Source organism: Equus przewalskii, chromosome 2, assembly GCF_037783145.1.
Source record: "Equus przewalskii isolate Varuska chromosome 2, EquPr2, whole genome shotgun sequence".
Lineage (NCBI taxonomy): Eukaryota > Metazoa > Chordata > Mammalia > Perissodactyla > Equidae > Equus > Equus przewalskii.
In genome coordinates this window covers 8,816,716-8,831,636 of record NC_091832.1, presented here as the reverse complement: position 1 = coordinate 8,831,636, position 14,921 = coordinate 8,816,716, and the positions used below count along the sequence as shown (strand labels likewise).

Below are 14,921 nucleotides of genomic sequence, written 5' to 3'. Positions count from 1 at the left end.
CCAACATAGTAAAAGAAGATACCTTTAAATACTCCTTAAAATATTTAATAAAATACATTCATGTGTCGCAGATGCACACACCTGAGAAATGTTTGTAATCAGTACATTCCTTTAGCATCTTTCTAGTTTCCAGGAATGCTGACATTTGAACAGTGCTGAAAGTAGAGGGGAGAATATTTGGAAAAGAACTGTCATATTCCTGTGACCTTCTTAGGTTCATTTCTCTTGATCCTTTTGCCTGAAAAACAGAAGCTGAGGACTGCCCTGTGATGGAAGCACAAGGGCCCTGCCCTGGGCTCTTGGATGGTGAATGACACTAGTGAGTTCTGCATTAGCGCAGGTTCCTGTAATGTAAAGTTGTAACCTTTTATTTGCCTCATAAAGTAAATCCTCAAAGTGTAAACCAGGTTTAGATATGTAGATGCAAGACCATACGCTTGATTGTCAGGCTGCCATTTTTATGGAAAATATTGGAGCTGAGGCCACATCATGGTGTGGTGTGGCTGACGGAAATTAGTGAGGGGGCTTTGGTAGGACCTCTGATGTGGCTCTCCGGGGCCCAGGACAATGCCTGTCCTCAGTTGTGAGGAGGACCAGCCCTATAACTCTAGCCTGACTTCTCCCAAACTTGAGCAAAGGAAAGAAAGCCTGTGAAGAGTGGGAGACAGAGGGAGCTGTTAGGAATTCATAAGCTGATGGAAGAAATATTAAAGGAGGCTTTAAGTATGTTTTTAGAATAGTCTTGCTTAATACACTTAAAGGACTTTCTGACCACAGGATGTGTATGCTCTCTCCTCTGACATCTGAACCCTTCAGCAATAAATATTTGTTTGGTTAATGAATGAATGAATTCTGAGAGCAAGAAATTATATGAAAAGAGTGATTTGGGAAGGAAGGGAAGTTTTTGCCCTCTGATTATATTGCTACTCTCAGAATCAATTGGAGGATTTCAATCTGGAGACGAAAGATTGGCTTTAGTTTATGTAAAATGTTGTGTGTGTACATTTTTCTAGGGAGAAAGAGCAAAGGCGTTTAACAGATTCTCTATGTGGGTCCATATCAGCCAAAGATTCAGCCCTCCTACATGAATGAGTGCCTCTTAAATCTGCATTCAAAATAATATGTAAGTGTACGCCTTGCATATAATAGGTACTCAATAAGTGTTCTGTCCTCTTTTGTTATACATAGAATGGGGATGACATTAATACCTTGTTGGCTTGTACTTCGCAGGGTTGTTTGAGGGATATAGTGAACACTATTAGACATGCAAGGACATTCATTCATTCCATAGTCCTTTATCTAGAACCCACCAGTTGTCAGGCCCTGTTCCACATGTAAGAGATACTATAATAAACAAAACAGATGTGGTTTCTGTGCCACAGAGCTCAGAGTTCAGGTCCCATTTTTTGTGAACTGTACAGTGCTATACTCAGAAAAGTATGGAGGTAGACACATCTCCACACCTCTATTCAAGTACATTTCTGTGATATGGCCACCCCTCACTCCCTCCCTGAACAGAAGGAGAAGTAAACCCTCTCTCAAATGGCCACATCCGCATTGTCACAAGAGTACTCAAGTGAGGTAATCTGTAGACCTGGGCTCAAGTCCCATCTCTGTCTCTAACCAGCAGTGTGACCTTGGGCAAGTCATCTCCCCTTTTCTGGTCCTCAGTTTCCGCATCATTGAAATTATGGGGTTGGGCTCTGTGGTCCCTAATGTTCTCTCATATCTGTCATGCATCCACACTGTGGGCCAGTGAAGGCCAGCTCTTTGTCTTTATTATCTCTGTATCCCCAGGGCCTAGCACAGTGTCTGGCATGCCAGGGCTCCATCTCTGTTTGTCTAACATACCTAGAGATCTAGCCATGATGGAAACAAACCCTTTTCTATGTGAGTATAACCTGGCATATCTAGGAAGTAGTGTTACAGATACCTTGGGTGGATGAGAGTGAGACATGCGATTGAACAGGTAGTTAGACCAGTGGGAAGGACTCAGGATTGTGACTAGGGAGATGCCACGAAGGGCAGAGAGGATTGGCTCTTTTCTTCAGGAGCACCCTGAGAAAGAGGCTGACCCAGCCTCCACTTCTTACCTCCCCTCCACAGAAATAAACGACCCTGAGTGATGATCCAGCAGCTGCGTGTCTGAGGCCTTTCCTCTTGCTTTTGTTGTATATTTTGCAGAAAAGAGTAGTGGGAGGGGGGAGGTTAATGCGTTGAGTGTGAGTAATTAGTCATTCAAACCATCGACATTTACAATGACAGGATTTGAGTGCCTACATTATTGTGCTCTGCTTTAATAGTTTATCCCTGAAATTTTCTGCCTGTATAATGTTTCTTAAAATATATCACAGGAACATAAAAGATTTAATGCAGTGCTTTGTACAACCATTAGAGTTTGAAGTCAACTGAACCTCCTCAATGCTCTATCCTGGTTGCAGGCTGTAACCCTGTTCCTCATTGCCGTTTGGAAGAGGAAAGGAGGGCAAGTCAGGGGTTTGGAACCTGGTCAGCTGCAAAGCTGGCTGTGAGACCCACACACAATGTTTCATTAAAGTACATATGCAAACTTGAGTAACTGATATATTTATTTGCAATGAAAATTGTGCTGTTAGAATATTAAAGCCTTAGCCTGGGGAAGCAAGTGTTCTGATTTTGCCGAGCTGGTCTCTGCCCTTATTGGAGGATATGCTTCTCACCAACACACGTTTACCTATGGTCTGATTCCCAAGTAGAGATTAAAGATGTCCTCTTGTTAATATCTATCATGTAACCTTAAAATGCTGTAGTTTCATGTTCTTGGGTTCAGTATCTATATCTTGGCAACCTGTCTTATTTTCCAAGTCATGTTTTAAAATCCTCTTGGTTCACTTGTGTGTCAGATATGATTCTGACATTTTACGTTTCTGATTCTTTTTTTAAGCCTGTCTGGCATCCTGGGATGCATCATTAAGACCAGTGAGGGGTCTTATTATGTGATGTATATTAGCACATTTGCAAGTGTTTCTCAGCTTTCAGACTGTACATTTTTATTGAGAAAGTTGTATGTGTGTGCATGTGTGTTTCTTCATCATTTCTTTCTGAATACTCAAAAGGATAACTGTGTAGTGTGTGCACAGAGCAAAGAGAGCTCTGTCTCCATCAGACGAGAATGACTTGACCTAATTTATAGGTTTAGTCAGTTGAAGCAGCTCAGGACTGAACATTACATCTCATGGCTCCTTTTTGAAGGTTTGGACCCAATTAGGGTTGTCTGGTCTGCAGGTAGGGCTCAACTCCAGGAGTCAACATAAATTTGGAAATCCACATAGGATGTAAGGAGATCCAGAAAGCTGATTAGGGAACTGAACTTACTTTGCTGCAGGCTTGATACTTCCTAAGCCTTTCTGGAGCAGGGAGACCTGTGAGATGTTCATGTGGACAAGGCCTGGCTTTCATGTGTGTCTGAAACAAAAGATGAACCTGGCTATCAGGTGACCTTTAACAGTCTTGTTCCCACAGAATTTCAGCATGCTTAGGTATGACTTATGTTTTTCTTCGTACTCCATCATTAACACCCAAAAAGCTGCCTCAGTGCTGGATGTTTTCTAGGTGTTTGTGGGGAAGCTGTGAGAAGGGTCACCTGAGAAAGGTGGAGAGCAGGGAAGGTGTTCTATAGATTGTGGGACTGGCTTTTTTGCTATTAAATCAAAATGTAGTAGTTGGGCAGCTCTGTGGTTCTGCTAGCTGAGCCTCCTGAATTGGATAAATTCTAGTTTTCAAGTTCCTTATTGAGTTGGCAGTGCTCCTTGTGTTTGTTGCCTGGACACCTGACTCAGTGAGGCAGTGAGACGACACGGCAAGGAGGCACTGCACAGACCCCGGAGGCCGACGGCTCGGCAGAGCAGAAACCTGCCTCCCAGCCTGGAGCTGTGATGCTCTGCAGCATCATCGCTATTAGCATGACCCCCTCCCCTGGGCACATCTCCCTCCTTTTTCCTGGACCCTTGCCTCAGGGCAGAGCAGCTGAATACACTTTGCTGGGTGCAATTTCTGTCAGTGCTGAGGAGAGCTTGCTTAAGATTTTTCTCAGAAGCTCTTTGCTTTCTCCTTGCTGTCTGGACCAGCCTTCCAGAATCCCGCTGTTGACCTGAAGCCAAGAAGAAAGTTCTGGTGATGTGATAAGTGGAGCCACTTAAGTTACTTACATGACGGTAAAGAATCTTAGAAGCTCCCCACCTTCCTCCATCTGCCTTATTTATGTGACTTCTCTTGAGACTTTTTTTTTTGGTTTCATTTCTCATTTGTGATCATCAGAGGAAACAATTAGAGTAACACCTATGTAGGGTGTGAGGAGAAATAATAGGTATGACGCCCTTAGGCATTTTATGTTCTGGGCATTTAATAAATATATTAACATATAGTAATATATATAACAAATATGTATGCTCTCTCATTCTAAAGATAACCCTGCGTGATAGGCTTTATTCCAGTTTACAAAGAGGAAACTGAGACTGAGTCTTAAAGTAACCTGCCTGAGATCACGCAGCTAATAAGTGGTAGAACTAGAATTCTAAGTCAGCCTTGATTAAAAAAACTCATTCCATTTTTACTGTCCTGCTCTGCTTTAGATGAGAAAATAAGCAGAAAACAAAGTCAGTCTCTGAATGTGGATGAGGATGTGCAGCAACAGAAACTTTGGTTCTCTGCTGGTGGGAGTGCAGATTGATAACAGCCAGTTAGAAAAACCATTGACGGTCTCTCCCAAAGCTGACCATACGTATACCCTATGACCCACAAATAGACTCTCAGGAACATTCCCAATAGAAATATGTGTGTATGTACACCAGAAGACATGTACGTAATGCTCAGAGCAGCATTATCTATAATAGTTAAACACTAGAAACAACCCACATGTTCATCCACAGTAGAAGAGAGAAATAACATGTGATATTTTCAAACAATGGAATTTTCCACAGCAGTGGAGAACAACCACCTACCACCACATCTAACAACATGGATGATACCCAGACATAATGTGTGAAAAGACATAAAATAGTGTGTATTGTGTGATTCCATGTACATAAATTCAAAAACAGATAAATCTATGGATCAGAAGTCAGAAGAAGTTACCTTTGGTGTGGTGTGAGAAGGTGGGGACATGAGACAGACTTTTGGGGGGCTAGTCATGTTCTATATCATGGTCTGAAAGGTTGTTACTCAAGTGTGAGTTGTGTTCACTTTGTAAACATTCCTTGAGTTGTACCCTTAAGATCTGTACACTTTACTACATGTATATTATATAAAAATGCTTATCCCCCAAAAATTCTCTGAGCAGCCAAATAGTTATAATAATGGAAGCGACTAGCTATCAGATGATGTCTATTAAGCCTTGATTTCCTCATCTCTAAAATGTAGAGGATATTAGAATGTGCTTCATTGCCTTCTCGTGAGGAGTCAGTCAGAGACGTCACATCAGGTGATTGGCGTCAGAGTGACTTTAATAAATGTCAATGGTTGTGGATATGTTGCCACCACTATTCAGGTGCTTTACATACATCATGTCACCAGATCCTTTTTACCATCTTGTAAGGCAGGTGACATTGTTCCCATTTTTGAAATGAGGAAAACAGACTCCTAGAGTTTAAGTCTCTTACCCAAGGTCACACAACTAGTGAAATGGAGAACATGATTCCATTTCCAGGGAGTTGATCAATTTCAGAGGAGACTTAGCCATATCCTGAAGGACGAGTAAGGGGTGGTGATAGGAAAGAATGGAAAAATGGGACAGATAAGTTGCATTTGGGGTCAGGAAAACTGGGTACAGGCCCAGACTCTGCCCCACTTTCCTGTGATGACAAAGAAGTTGTTGAATGTCTCTGGAATTCATCTCAAACATGAGAGTTTTGAACTAGATTTTATTGCCCTACATGCCTTCTGGTTGTGCAATTTTGTGATTCTCCATGTTTGTCATACTATACAGGGCATCTTCATGACCTGACTCCATGAGCTTAAACCCATTTTCCATATAAAACCTTATTCTAGCATCATCTTCTCAGTACTTTCCCCAAATCTCCATATCCTATAAGCAGGTTTAATTGCCCCTGCACTACATGCCTGTTATCCTGTTGTAAGCTGTTTGCTTGTCTGTGTCCCCTGTAGACTATAAGCTCCTTGAAAGTAGAGACTAAGACTTATTCATCTCTTTATTGCCATGCATGCTGCCTGGAACAGTTCACACATTTCTGGAAATGTTTGTTTAATTAACTATTTAATTCCAGAAAAAGTCCTTTTTGAGTAACGTGTGAGAGGACAGCGTCAGTCTGTGCTGGACTTGAGGTGGAGACCTAGGGAGAACTTTTCCTTCATGTTTTTTATTTTATTAGAGGTCCAGGAGAAACAGTAACAGCATGGCTGGAGAGAAAAATCATGAGAAGACATTGTAGCTCCCCTCATGCACTTATGAAATCTGAAGTTTGATCAGTGATTAAACATCGGTGAAAACCTAAACTCTTCCCATATGGAACAGCCGCACTTAATTTAATGTCATTTTACTTTATGAGATAGTTAATAAACAGGTACTGTATTTGATCTTGTGAGCATAGCCCTCTATATTTAGCTTTTTCAGCTTTAATGGAACTATAATTTTAATCATGATTATTACTTTACATTTTAATTATAATTTGGTGTGGCTTAAGTATACATTTCTGAGAGTGATTGTGTAATGAAAACAGGAATTAGCTTTTCATTAACAAAATAATGGGAGAGTTCCCACTGCACTCTAGTCTGTTCAAAATCTATGGGCTGGCCTAAAAATAGCAAGGGGAGTTTAGCATTTTGGTTAAAAACATGCTTCTAAATTGGCTGTGTTCACAACCCTGTCTCTTTTGCTCCATCTTGCTTTCTCTTGTTCTCTTTCTTTTCAAAAAATAAAATAAAATCTTGAAAGAGACTTAATCGTGTCTTTGAGATTTCAAAAGGCTTATTTTTATTCTTCTTATTTTTGTTTAGATAATTAGCACCATGGAGCCTCAGGTGTCAAATGGCCCGACATCCAGTACAAGCAATGGACCCTCCAGCAACAATAGAAACTGTCCTTCTCCCATGCAGACAGGGGCGGCCACAGATGACAGCAAAACCAACCTCATAGTCAACTATTTACCCCAGAATATGACCCAAGAGGAGTTCAGGAGTCTCTTTGGGAGCATTGGTGAAATAGAATCCTGCAAACTCGTGAGAGACAAAATTACAGGTATGCCCTTCTTCAATATTCTAGACTTTGGATTCACAGCCACTTTGTTCCATTAGATGTGCAGACCTTAGTGGAAATGCACATGCATGGTGATGCATCCGAGTGTCACAGCGTGTGTCCTGCATTCAAGGAGGGCGTGGGTACACAAAAGTTATAAACTCATGCATGTGTGTATACTACATAAAACCATATTGTGGATCATTAGGACTGGGAAGCAGATGAAGATTTTGGAGCTTCCTCAGCTTTCCCTTATGTTAAATAATCCTTTGGTTTTATCCTGTTTTCTTCTTAATCAGCCACCCCTTCCCCTTGTTCTTTACTTCTCAGTTCTGCCCTCCACCCTCTCTATACTCCATGCTAGTTTTTATCTATTTATTCCTTTCATCTCAAACGTTTGGTTTGTGTGTGTCCAGTGTTCTCCCATGTGTCTGAGACAGTGTTTTAAAGGGGGCCATTGTGGACTGGGGAACGAGGTCACAACTGCCCATTGTCCCTGGGGAGAAATAGGCCCTAAGGATAGTAGATTATTCTGGCATAAAACTACTCTGCCCTAGGAGGGAGATGCTTAATGAAGATCTGTATTTGAGGTATTTTACTTTATTTTATTTGTTTGTTTGTTTTGAAGATACTCTTTGAGAAGTCAGAGACTTTTTACTTGGAAGCAAAACAATACCCTGTACAACTTCAATACTTGAGATTTTTAGGTTCTGATTTTTTCCTAATTGACAACCATTCATTGAGGACCTACTGTTTGCCAGATGCAGACACTATAATTCTTTGATGGGAAGTTTCCCTGTAATCTTTTTGGAAGTGAGAATATTTTCTTAGAAAAATATTGGACTATGACATGACAGCAGTGAGGCTGCTGTGCTCTGACACTCCACTTCTAGAATCATTCACTCTCAACTTCAAGGATTTGTCATTTTTGAGTGTTGACTTTTGTCTCCCTTTCTCTGGATAGTTTAATTGGTGAGCAACTGGTTTATATAAGAAAAAGGAAACTCTATAATTAAAATAGGGAGATACATCATCTTGACTTTAAATCAGAGAATGCAATGTATATGTGTGCACACACGTAGCTATATATATTCTCCAGTTCTTCTAATTCACTTGTAAATTTGTCCCCCATATAAATGAAGTACTTTGCAACATCATGAAACTGAAATAACTGTTGACAATGTAAGTCACATAACCCCTCCAAACAAAATTTCCTTGTCTGTAAAATTCTCACAGGACTTATTGTGACGGTTAAATGAGAGACTAGATATATACTGCCTAGCACAATGCCTATTGCATAGCGGTCTCTCAATAATTGGGGGATATTATTATAGATTCAGTTAGTATGTTTCAAGGAGAGTGGCTAGAATAGAGAAATTTTATCAAAGTCTCTCCAAATAGGGCCGGGGCTTTGATGATCTTGTCCCAGAGCACTGATCATCCATCCTTTAATGGAATTGCTTATGCTCTCAGAAAGCCAATGTTTAGACTCCTGAATAATCTTTATATAATAGGATGATAATTCAAACCAAATTAAAACCAGTTAACCATATGATTCTTCCGCCCACTGCTCTATAGAAAATGTATTTTTGGTGTAGCCTTACCTTCTAAATAGGGACTCTGCCAGCTATATTAGTGAATATTATTAATCACCTTTTCAAAAGAGTTTCCTTAGAACTGTAGTGAGGTTTTTGAGAACTACTGATTCATGGTGTTGTTCCTTGTTTTCTAAAGACACATGTTTAAACAAGCAGATTCCTTTACTGAAAGAATGCTAATTTGGTAGTTCACCGAGTGGATTTGAATAGGAGTGACAGCTTCGAAGACAGCCTTTAATTTGGTATACAAAACCAAAATTGTCAACTTTGGTTTGTTTAGCACCCTCTCCAGCACAAGCAGAGACATACAGTAGCATCTGAGCTTAAAGAAGAAGCTTAAGGGTTGAAGGCAGAAATACAGTTCAGGCATAAATTTATAATTATGCATTTTTTTTAAATTCAGGCGAAAAAAAAAAGAATTTTATTTGCAGAGAACTTATGGGAATGAGGCAAGGAAATATAGAGAGACCAGAGATATTTGCCCTCATTTCGTAGCAGTGTTTAATAAAAGTAGAACTTGTGGTTGTAAAGAGTGCTTATTAAATTCTTCATTTACACCACCTAATTAATTCTAGCATTTTAAATTAACAGTGAAACTGGTCCCTGCTGTACCATTCCATAGTTGCAGCATATTTCCTCCATCCACCCGTTGTTCAGGTTTAATTGGCTACGCTAAAAGTCAGAGAAGGAGGGAGAGATAGGGCTGTGGGGAGGCGGAGAAGGAGTGGGAATCGCTCTAATGGAAGACCCTCGGAGGCCTGCATTTGGGGTTCCGTGATAACACAGGCTGGGAGAGGTGAAGCATCACACGAGGCGACTTGAAAGGCTGCTGCTGATGGTTCAGAAGTCAGGGTAAATGACATCATGGGTATTTTTGTTGCCCTGATTTTTAACATCCCAGTCCCCCCGTTTCCTCTAACACCTCCTACAGATCTCAATGCATCTCTATCCTGTGAAGTTTATAAGGAGTTCTAGATATCCAGTGGGAGGACTGGGGGGGTGGGAAGTGGCAAAGAGATAAGAATTCAAGATTAAGATTTTGCAGCCCAAACCACTCCCTAAGAGAATGTAATAGATTCCCTTAGAAGGTTCTGGCTTATAAAATTAAGAGAGAGAGACAGCGAGAGAGCGAGGGGCTCTTTGTTGATGGTGTTGCCCGTAGGTTGGATTGACTCCTGGCTGTGGATTGTCAATGAATTCACCATTTGAGAACACAGGGAGGAAATTTGGGTGTGGACGTAAGGGTTGTGGTGCTAAGGACGTAATTGCTATCATTTATCAAATACTTTATGCCAGGTCCTTTCTGAGTGCTGGACATCCCTTATTTCATTTAACGCTGGGAAGAGCCTCCATTTTCTTAGGTGAGGACATGGAAGCTTAGTGAGGTGAAGTTCCCCAGGCAGCACAGTTCTTAGCAGGTGGTGGAGCTGGGATTCACTCCCTGGTTTCCCGCAGCGTGATCTCACATGGAAGCATGTGCGGGGTGCCCCTGCCTGTGTTAAGTGAAGATCCCTGCCTCACCCTCGCCCCCTAACCCAGTGAAACATTGTGTTCCTCTGAGAGGTGGTTGCTAGCCACCCTCTTGAGAGTCAGTCTAATGCACCCTGGCTTTAAACAAGACTCCTGTGTATAACGGGAGGCAAAGATAACAATATTTATCATCCTCTGGAATACAACTCAGCCTTCAGAGTGGAGCCAAATTTACTGAAAGGGCCAGGTTTAAGATCCCCTTACAATGATTTTGGACATCTCTGTTACTTATCTTCTCAGAGATAGTAGATTTTCTTTTTCCAAGTGGGAAAGGACACTGATCAGGATAATCTAGGTACCAGGGAGAGAAAACATGCCCCAAGTTGCTTTTGTATGCAGCTGTGGACATGTGATGGCACTGGAAGCCATGTCCTTTATTTTTCTCCTTCATCCACCTGCAGCCTCTGCTGCTGGAGAGAAAGGGAAGTGGCATGTGGTCCGCAAGGACTCGGGCAATGTAAAAACTCAGGCAAAGAACACCAAACCGCTGGTAGAAATTATATTAATCCCATGGACCACAGAGAATTAAAGTAGTTTCTTATTTTTTATTTTGTTGCCTTTTTGTGTTTCAGCCTTTGATACTGCATTATTGAATCCAGGTTTCTAGCTGATCAGTGTTTTAGGGGAAGAAACATATGTCTTAGCCAAGATGGAGTTAGGTGGCTCGGGGTATGTCTTAAAGCCAGCAGCACTGGAATGGTAAATTACATTTTATAATTGTCTATCTTAATATCACCCCTCTCCAAAAGGAATAGGGAAAGGATAAAAAAAAAGTCTCCAGAAATAAATCATTTTACAACAAACAGTTTTGATCGGCCTATCTAGATTGTGTGATTATTGGCATCATGGTAATAAAAAAGAATTATATTCTTGCTTGATGTCACTCTCTGTGTGCCCTTGCAGTGTAGTTTTTAAGAGTAGTCTTCTTTCCATTTCAGGCAAGTGAGAGCTCTGAAGGGGAAGGGGGGTAGGGGAGTTTGAGGATAGGGTGGTCAAAACTGAATGTTATGGATTATAAACTGAATATATGGAGTGACCGGTATAAGGACAGACTAGAAGGGCCATGGATGGTTGGCAAATGGTGGGGTCTGCATTAGCTGGAGCTATTGAGGGAGGTTTGAAAGATGTGAGGATTTAGGGGTTAGGATTTAGGTAGAGGGAAGGAAAGCAAAGGAAGAAAGCTAAAATTCCAGTCTAAGAACAAAAGCCTTTTTTATTCCTATGCACTTTGGACAAAGGCAGTAGAGCTGGGCCGTGCCTCTCTGGAAGCAGTGTCTGATATAAAGCAGCATTGCCAAATGAAGTCACGCAAACCAAAAATTGTCAGTCAGAGTCGCACCCCAACAGACAAAGTCAGCGTTTCCTGAACCCCATCTCGTCATTTCTTCCTGTAACACGTCTTTGGCTTCATTAATAATATCATTCGGTGGAAAAAGCAGAACAAGGCAAAAAAGACCCTTCACTACTGTGGACATCAGGGTGAATACTTTGCGACCACCTTTGTATATGGAATCACGTCTCTAATTAAAGGAACCAACTCAGTTTTGATTCAGTGGCACTGGGTAACTTCTGTTCTTGCTTGGATTTGTGAAAGTGCTAATAATCCTGTGTGTCCCTCTCGTGGGTGAGAGGTGGGACAGCGACTGCAGCAGTGCGGGGAGGGTCTGTTAGAGCATCGAGGCGGGAGGCATTACAAGGGGCATAGCTCTAGGGTAGAAGAGGAAGAGAAGAGGGAGAGTTGTGGATTGCTTTCTATTACTTCACGTACTTTAAGGAACTGGACTTATAGGGACACTATGGGAATTTGATTGTTTTACTTTCTGGATAACTTTATAAACAATAAAAAGCTCTGAAAAATCCCAAAATACAGAAGTGCTTTGAATTCACTCCTGAAATGTGAATTCAGCCTTTAGGAGAGTTTATTGGCATAGTTTCTTACAGCACCCAGCAAAGACAAATAAAAATAATAGCAGCCGCTTTGGTCTGTTTTTGTGTGCCTTATGTGTGTTCCGCACACTATGTTAAATGCTTGAAATATAGTAGCTCATTTAAATAGTCAATCGGAAGTTCTTGGAGATTTGTAATAATAGCCAGTGTTTATTGAGCCTCGTGCTGAGATCAGTAGATGGAGTTTCATGTAATCCTCACCAGTCGTTTTACTGGTGAAGAAACTTGGACTTGGGAACAACTGAGTAATCTGCCCGAGGTGACTTAGCTTCTAAGCAGGGAAGCTGGGATCTGAACCCACGGCTGTTGGACTAATTGTGAGGTGTCCAATTTATGGTTTATCTTTGGCAGTTTCCCTAAAAATACTAAACTGAATTCTTTCCTTTACAAACCAACTCAGCTTATATTACCTAGGAAATGAAAGCTTTTAGTCCAGAGAAAACATAATTAGAGTTCAAAATCTTTTGTTTTGGAAAGAGCACACTATGCAGTAAAAAACATAAGAAATACCAGAGGTGTTTTTTTTTGTTTTTTTTTTTTTTAATTAAACAGGGCACTGCTTACCTGAACAAGGAAGAATAGACTTGGAGAGGGTTTTAGCTTCGATTTTCTCTCTTCACCAATAACCCTTCCCTATCTCCTCCTTTTCTTTATTTTGCAAGCACCGTATTGAAATGGATGCTGCCTTAAATTTAAGCACAGTTAAAACCCGCCTCAATTATGCATATCCAAGAAAATCCCAAGGTATTGATTAGCTAAATGAACTTTCCTTCATGCACATCAGAGGGATATTCGTTAGTGATGGGAAGGGTAGAGGAAATAGTAGCATTTATCAGCACATTTTGCTGCTGATTTTGAGAATGTGCTTGGTACAGTACAATGTGCCTCCTGAATTCAGAGGAAAATCAGGCAGATTTGCATCTGTCATTTTATTTATCACCTCCCTGCAGTCATCTTATACATATTCCACTAAGAAGAATAGAAGAATTTTGATTCGTTGACTTGGGGAGGAGGGCTTGATTATTGTTGGGGGTGGATGGAAAATTTTTAGGTATGCAGAAGATTTGGCAGCCTAATGGGATTGCAAAACAGGAGGATAAGGGTCTGCCTTATTAAGGGGAACTTGGAGAACGTCAGAACGTTAAGTGCAAACAGTAAACCATGTAATCATTGCGCCTCTTACACATGCATCAAGGGCAATCAGAGACCTCTCACCCTTTCTAATTAGGACAGGTTGGTAATTGAGTTGGAGCTGTGAGGTTTAGAGTTTGTGCAGGTACATTCTGCTTCTTTCAACACAGTTTTTTTCCCAGGATGGCAATAGTCAGGATTACAGACTAGGTGTGGTTTGCTTTTGCCCCCTGGCTATCTTCCCCTTCATCTTCCCTTCCAAATCAGACTGCTCTGCCCTGCTTCCAAACTCGGATAACCGTAGGAAAGTATTCTCACATCCCAGGAGAGATGTCTCAAAGGATTTTTACCTAGGATGTGAATCAGGCCTGGGTATTTTAAGGATTTTCTATTTCTGTACTTTAGCTGACTGGTTCATAAGACCAATTCCCTGTTCACCCAGCCTCCCCTCCTTCCCCCAGCATATACACACACCCCCCCATACACACTCCCTCATTCACTCCCCCTTCTCTGTAGAATGACCTGGTTGACTGAGACTAGGAACTTAAGCAGGAAGGTAATGTCAAACTGAAATTTCCACACATTATCTAAAAATGTAAGTCATCAGCTTCAGGGTAGGAGGAAAGTGCTTTCTGAAATGTGTTAATGGGAAAATTCATTTTTTTCCTGTCTTCTGTGAGTGTGGTAGTGGCGATTTCTTTTTTTGGTCTGCCCTCCACCCCCATTCCACATCCTCCTTACTGCTCTTAACTAATGAACTCGGTATCTATCTTTATTCCTTATAAGAACTAAAGATCTTTAAGTTACCTTTTCGTTTTTTCTACAGTCCCCAAATTGAGCTTTGATGGGAGAAGATATTTCTAGTTTGGAGAGAAGATAAAATTCAGATAGAGACCATATATTTGTATAAGGGTTTTACATTTGTAAAACACTTTCAATCAGCCAACAATATTTATTCAGTGTCTGCTCTCTCAGACCAAATAAATGTTACTTCCTTCCCTTCTCTTCTCTTAAATTCTCTATCAGCATCTATGAGGAAGCCAAAGAGGGTAAGACAAGGTTTGTGCCCACATGTTGCTGCTAGCAGGGCCAGTGAGGAGGGGAAGCCAGGACAGATTACGGGGCGCTACAGCAGCCTGCAGGTCTGAAAGGGCTGGGAGCCTGCTTATGATGCATATCACTACATGTCCACCTTTGCTGTTTTGTGTGGGTTTTTTGTTTTGTTTAGTTTTCAGCAAGGCCCAAACTCACCCTTCCTGACCTTGCCAATTAATTTCATCAGAAAGATAGCACAAACGGACTCATAACAATACAGTGAAGTTGGAGATTTGATGGAATGCCTACTTACTATGCATCAGCTACAGTGCTAGGCAAATTATTTATGTTATCTCATTGAAGCTTTATATCAGCTGCATGATCAGTGATGTTATCCCCATTTTAAAGATTTTATTATTTCCTTTTTCTCCCCAAAGCCCCCCGGTACATAG

General features: G+C 41.1%; 1 protein-coding gene across 16 annotated transcripts in view; it reads left to right on the top strand.

Moving 5' to 3' along the window:
• The window catches only part of ELAVL4 (ELAV like RNA binding protein 4), a 138,614-nt gene that overhangs the window by 82,598 nt on the left and 41,095 nt on the right, over nt 1-14,921 (top strand). For 10 of the 16 annotated variants that reach the window (XM_070592526.1, XM_070592470.1, XM_070592480.1 and 7 more), the window contains exon 2: nt 6,991-7,231. In XM_070592526.1, coding sequence (XP_070448627.1) covers nt 6,991-7,231 — 241 coding nt within the window. Of the gene's footprint in view, nt 1-4,106; nt 4,194-6,990; nt 7,232-14,921 lie in introns of all 16 variants that reach the window. The other 6 variants (XM_070592561.1, XM_070592510.1, XM_070592539.1 and 3 more) reach the window with 1 other exon arrangement.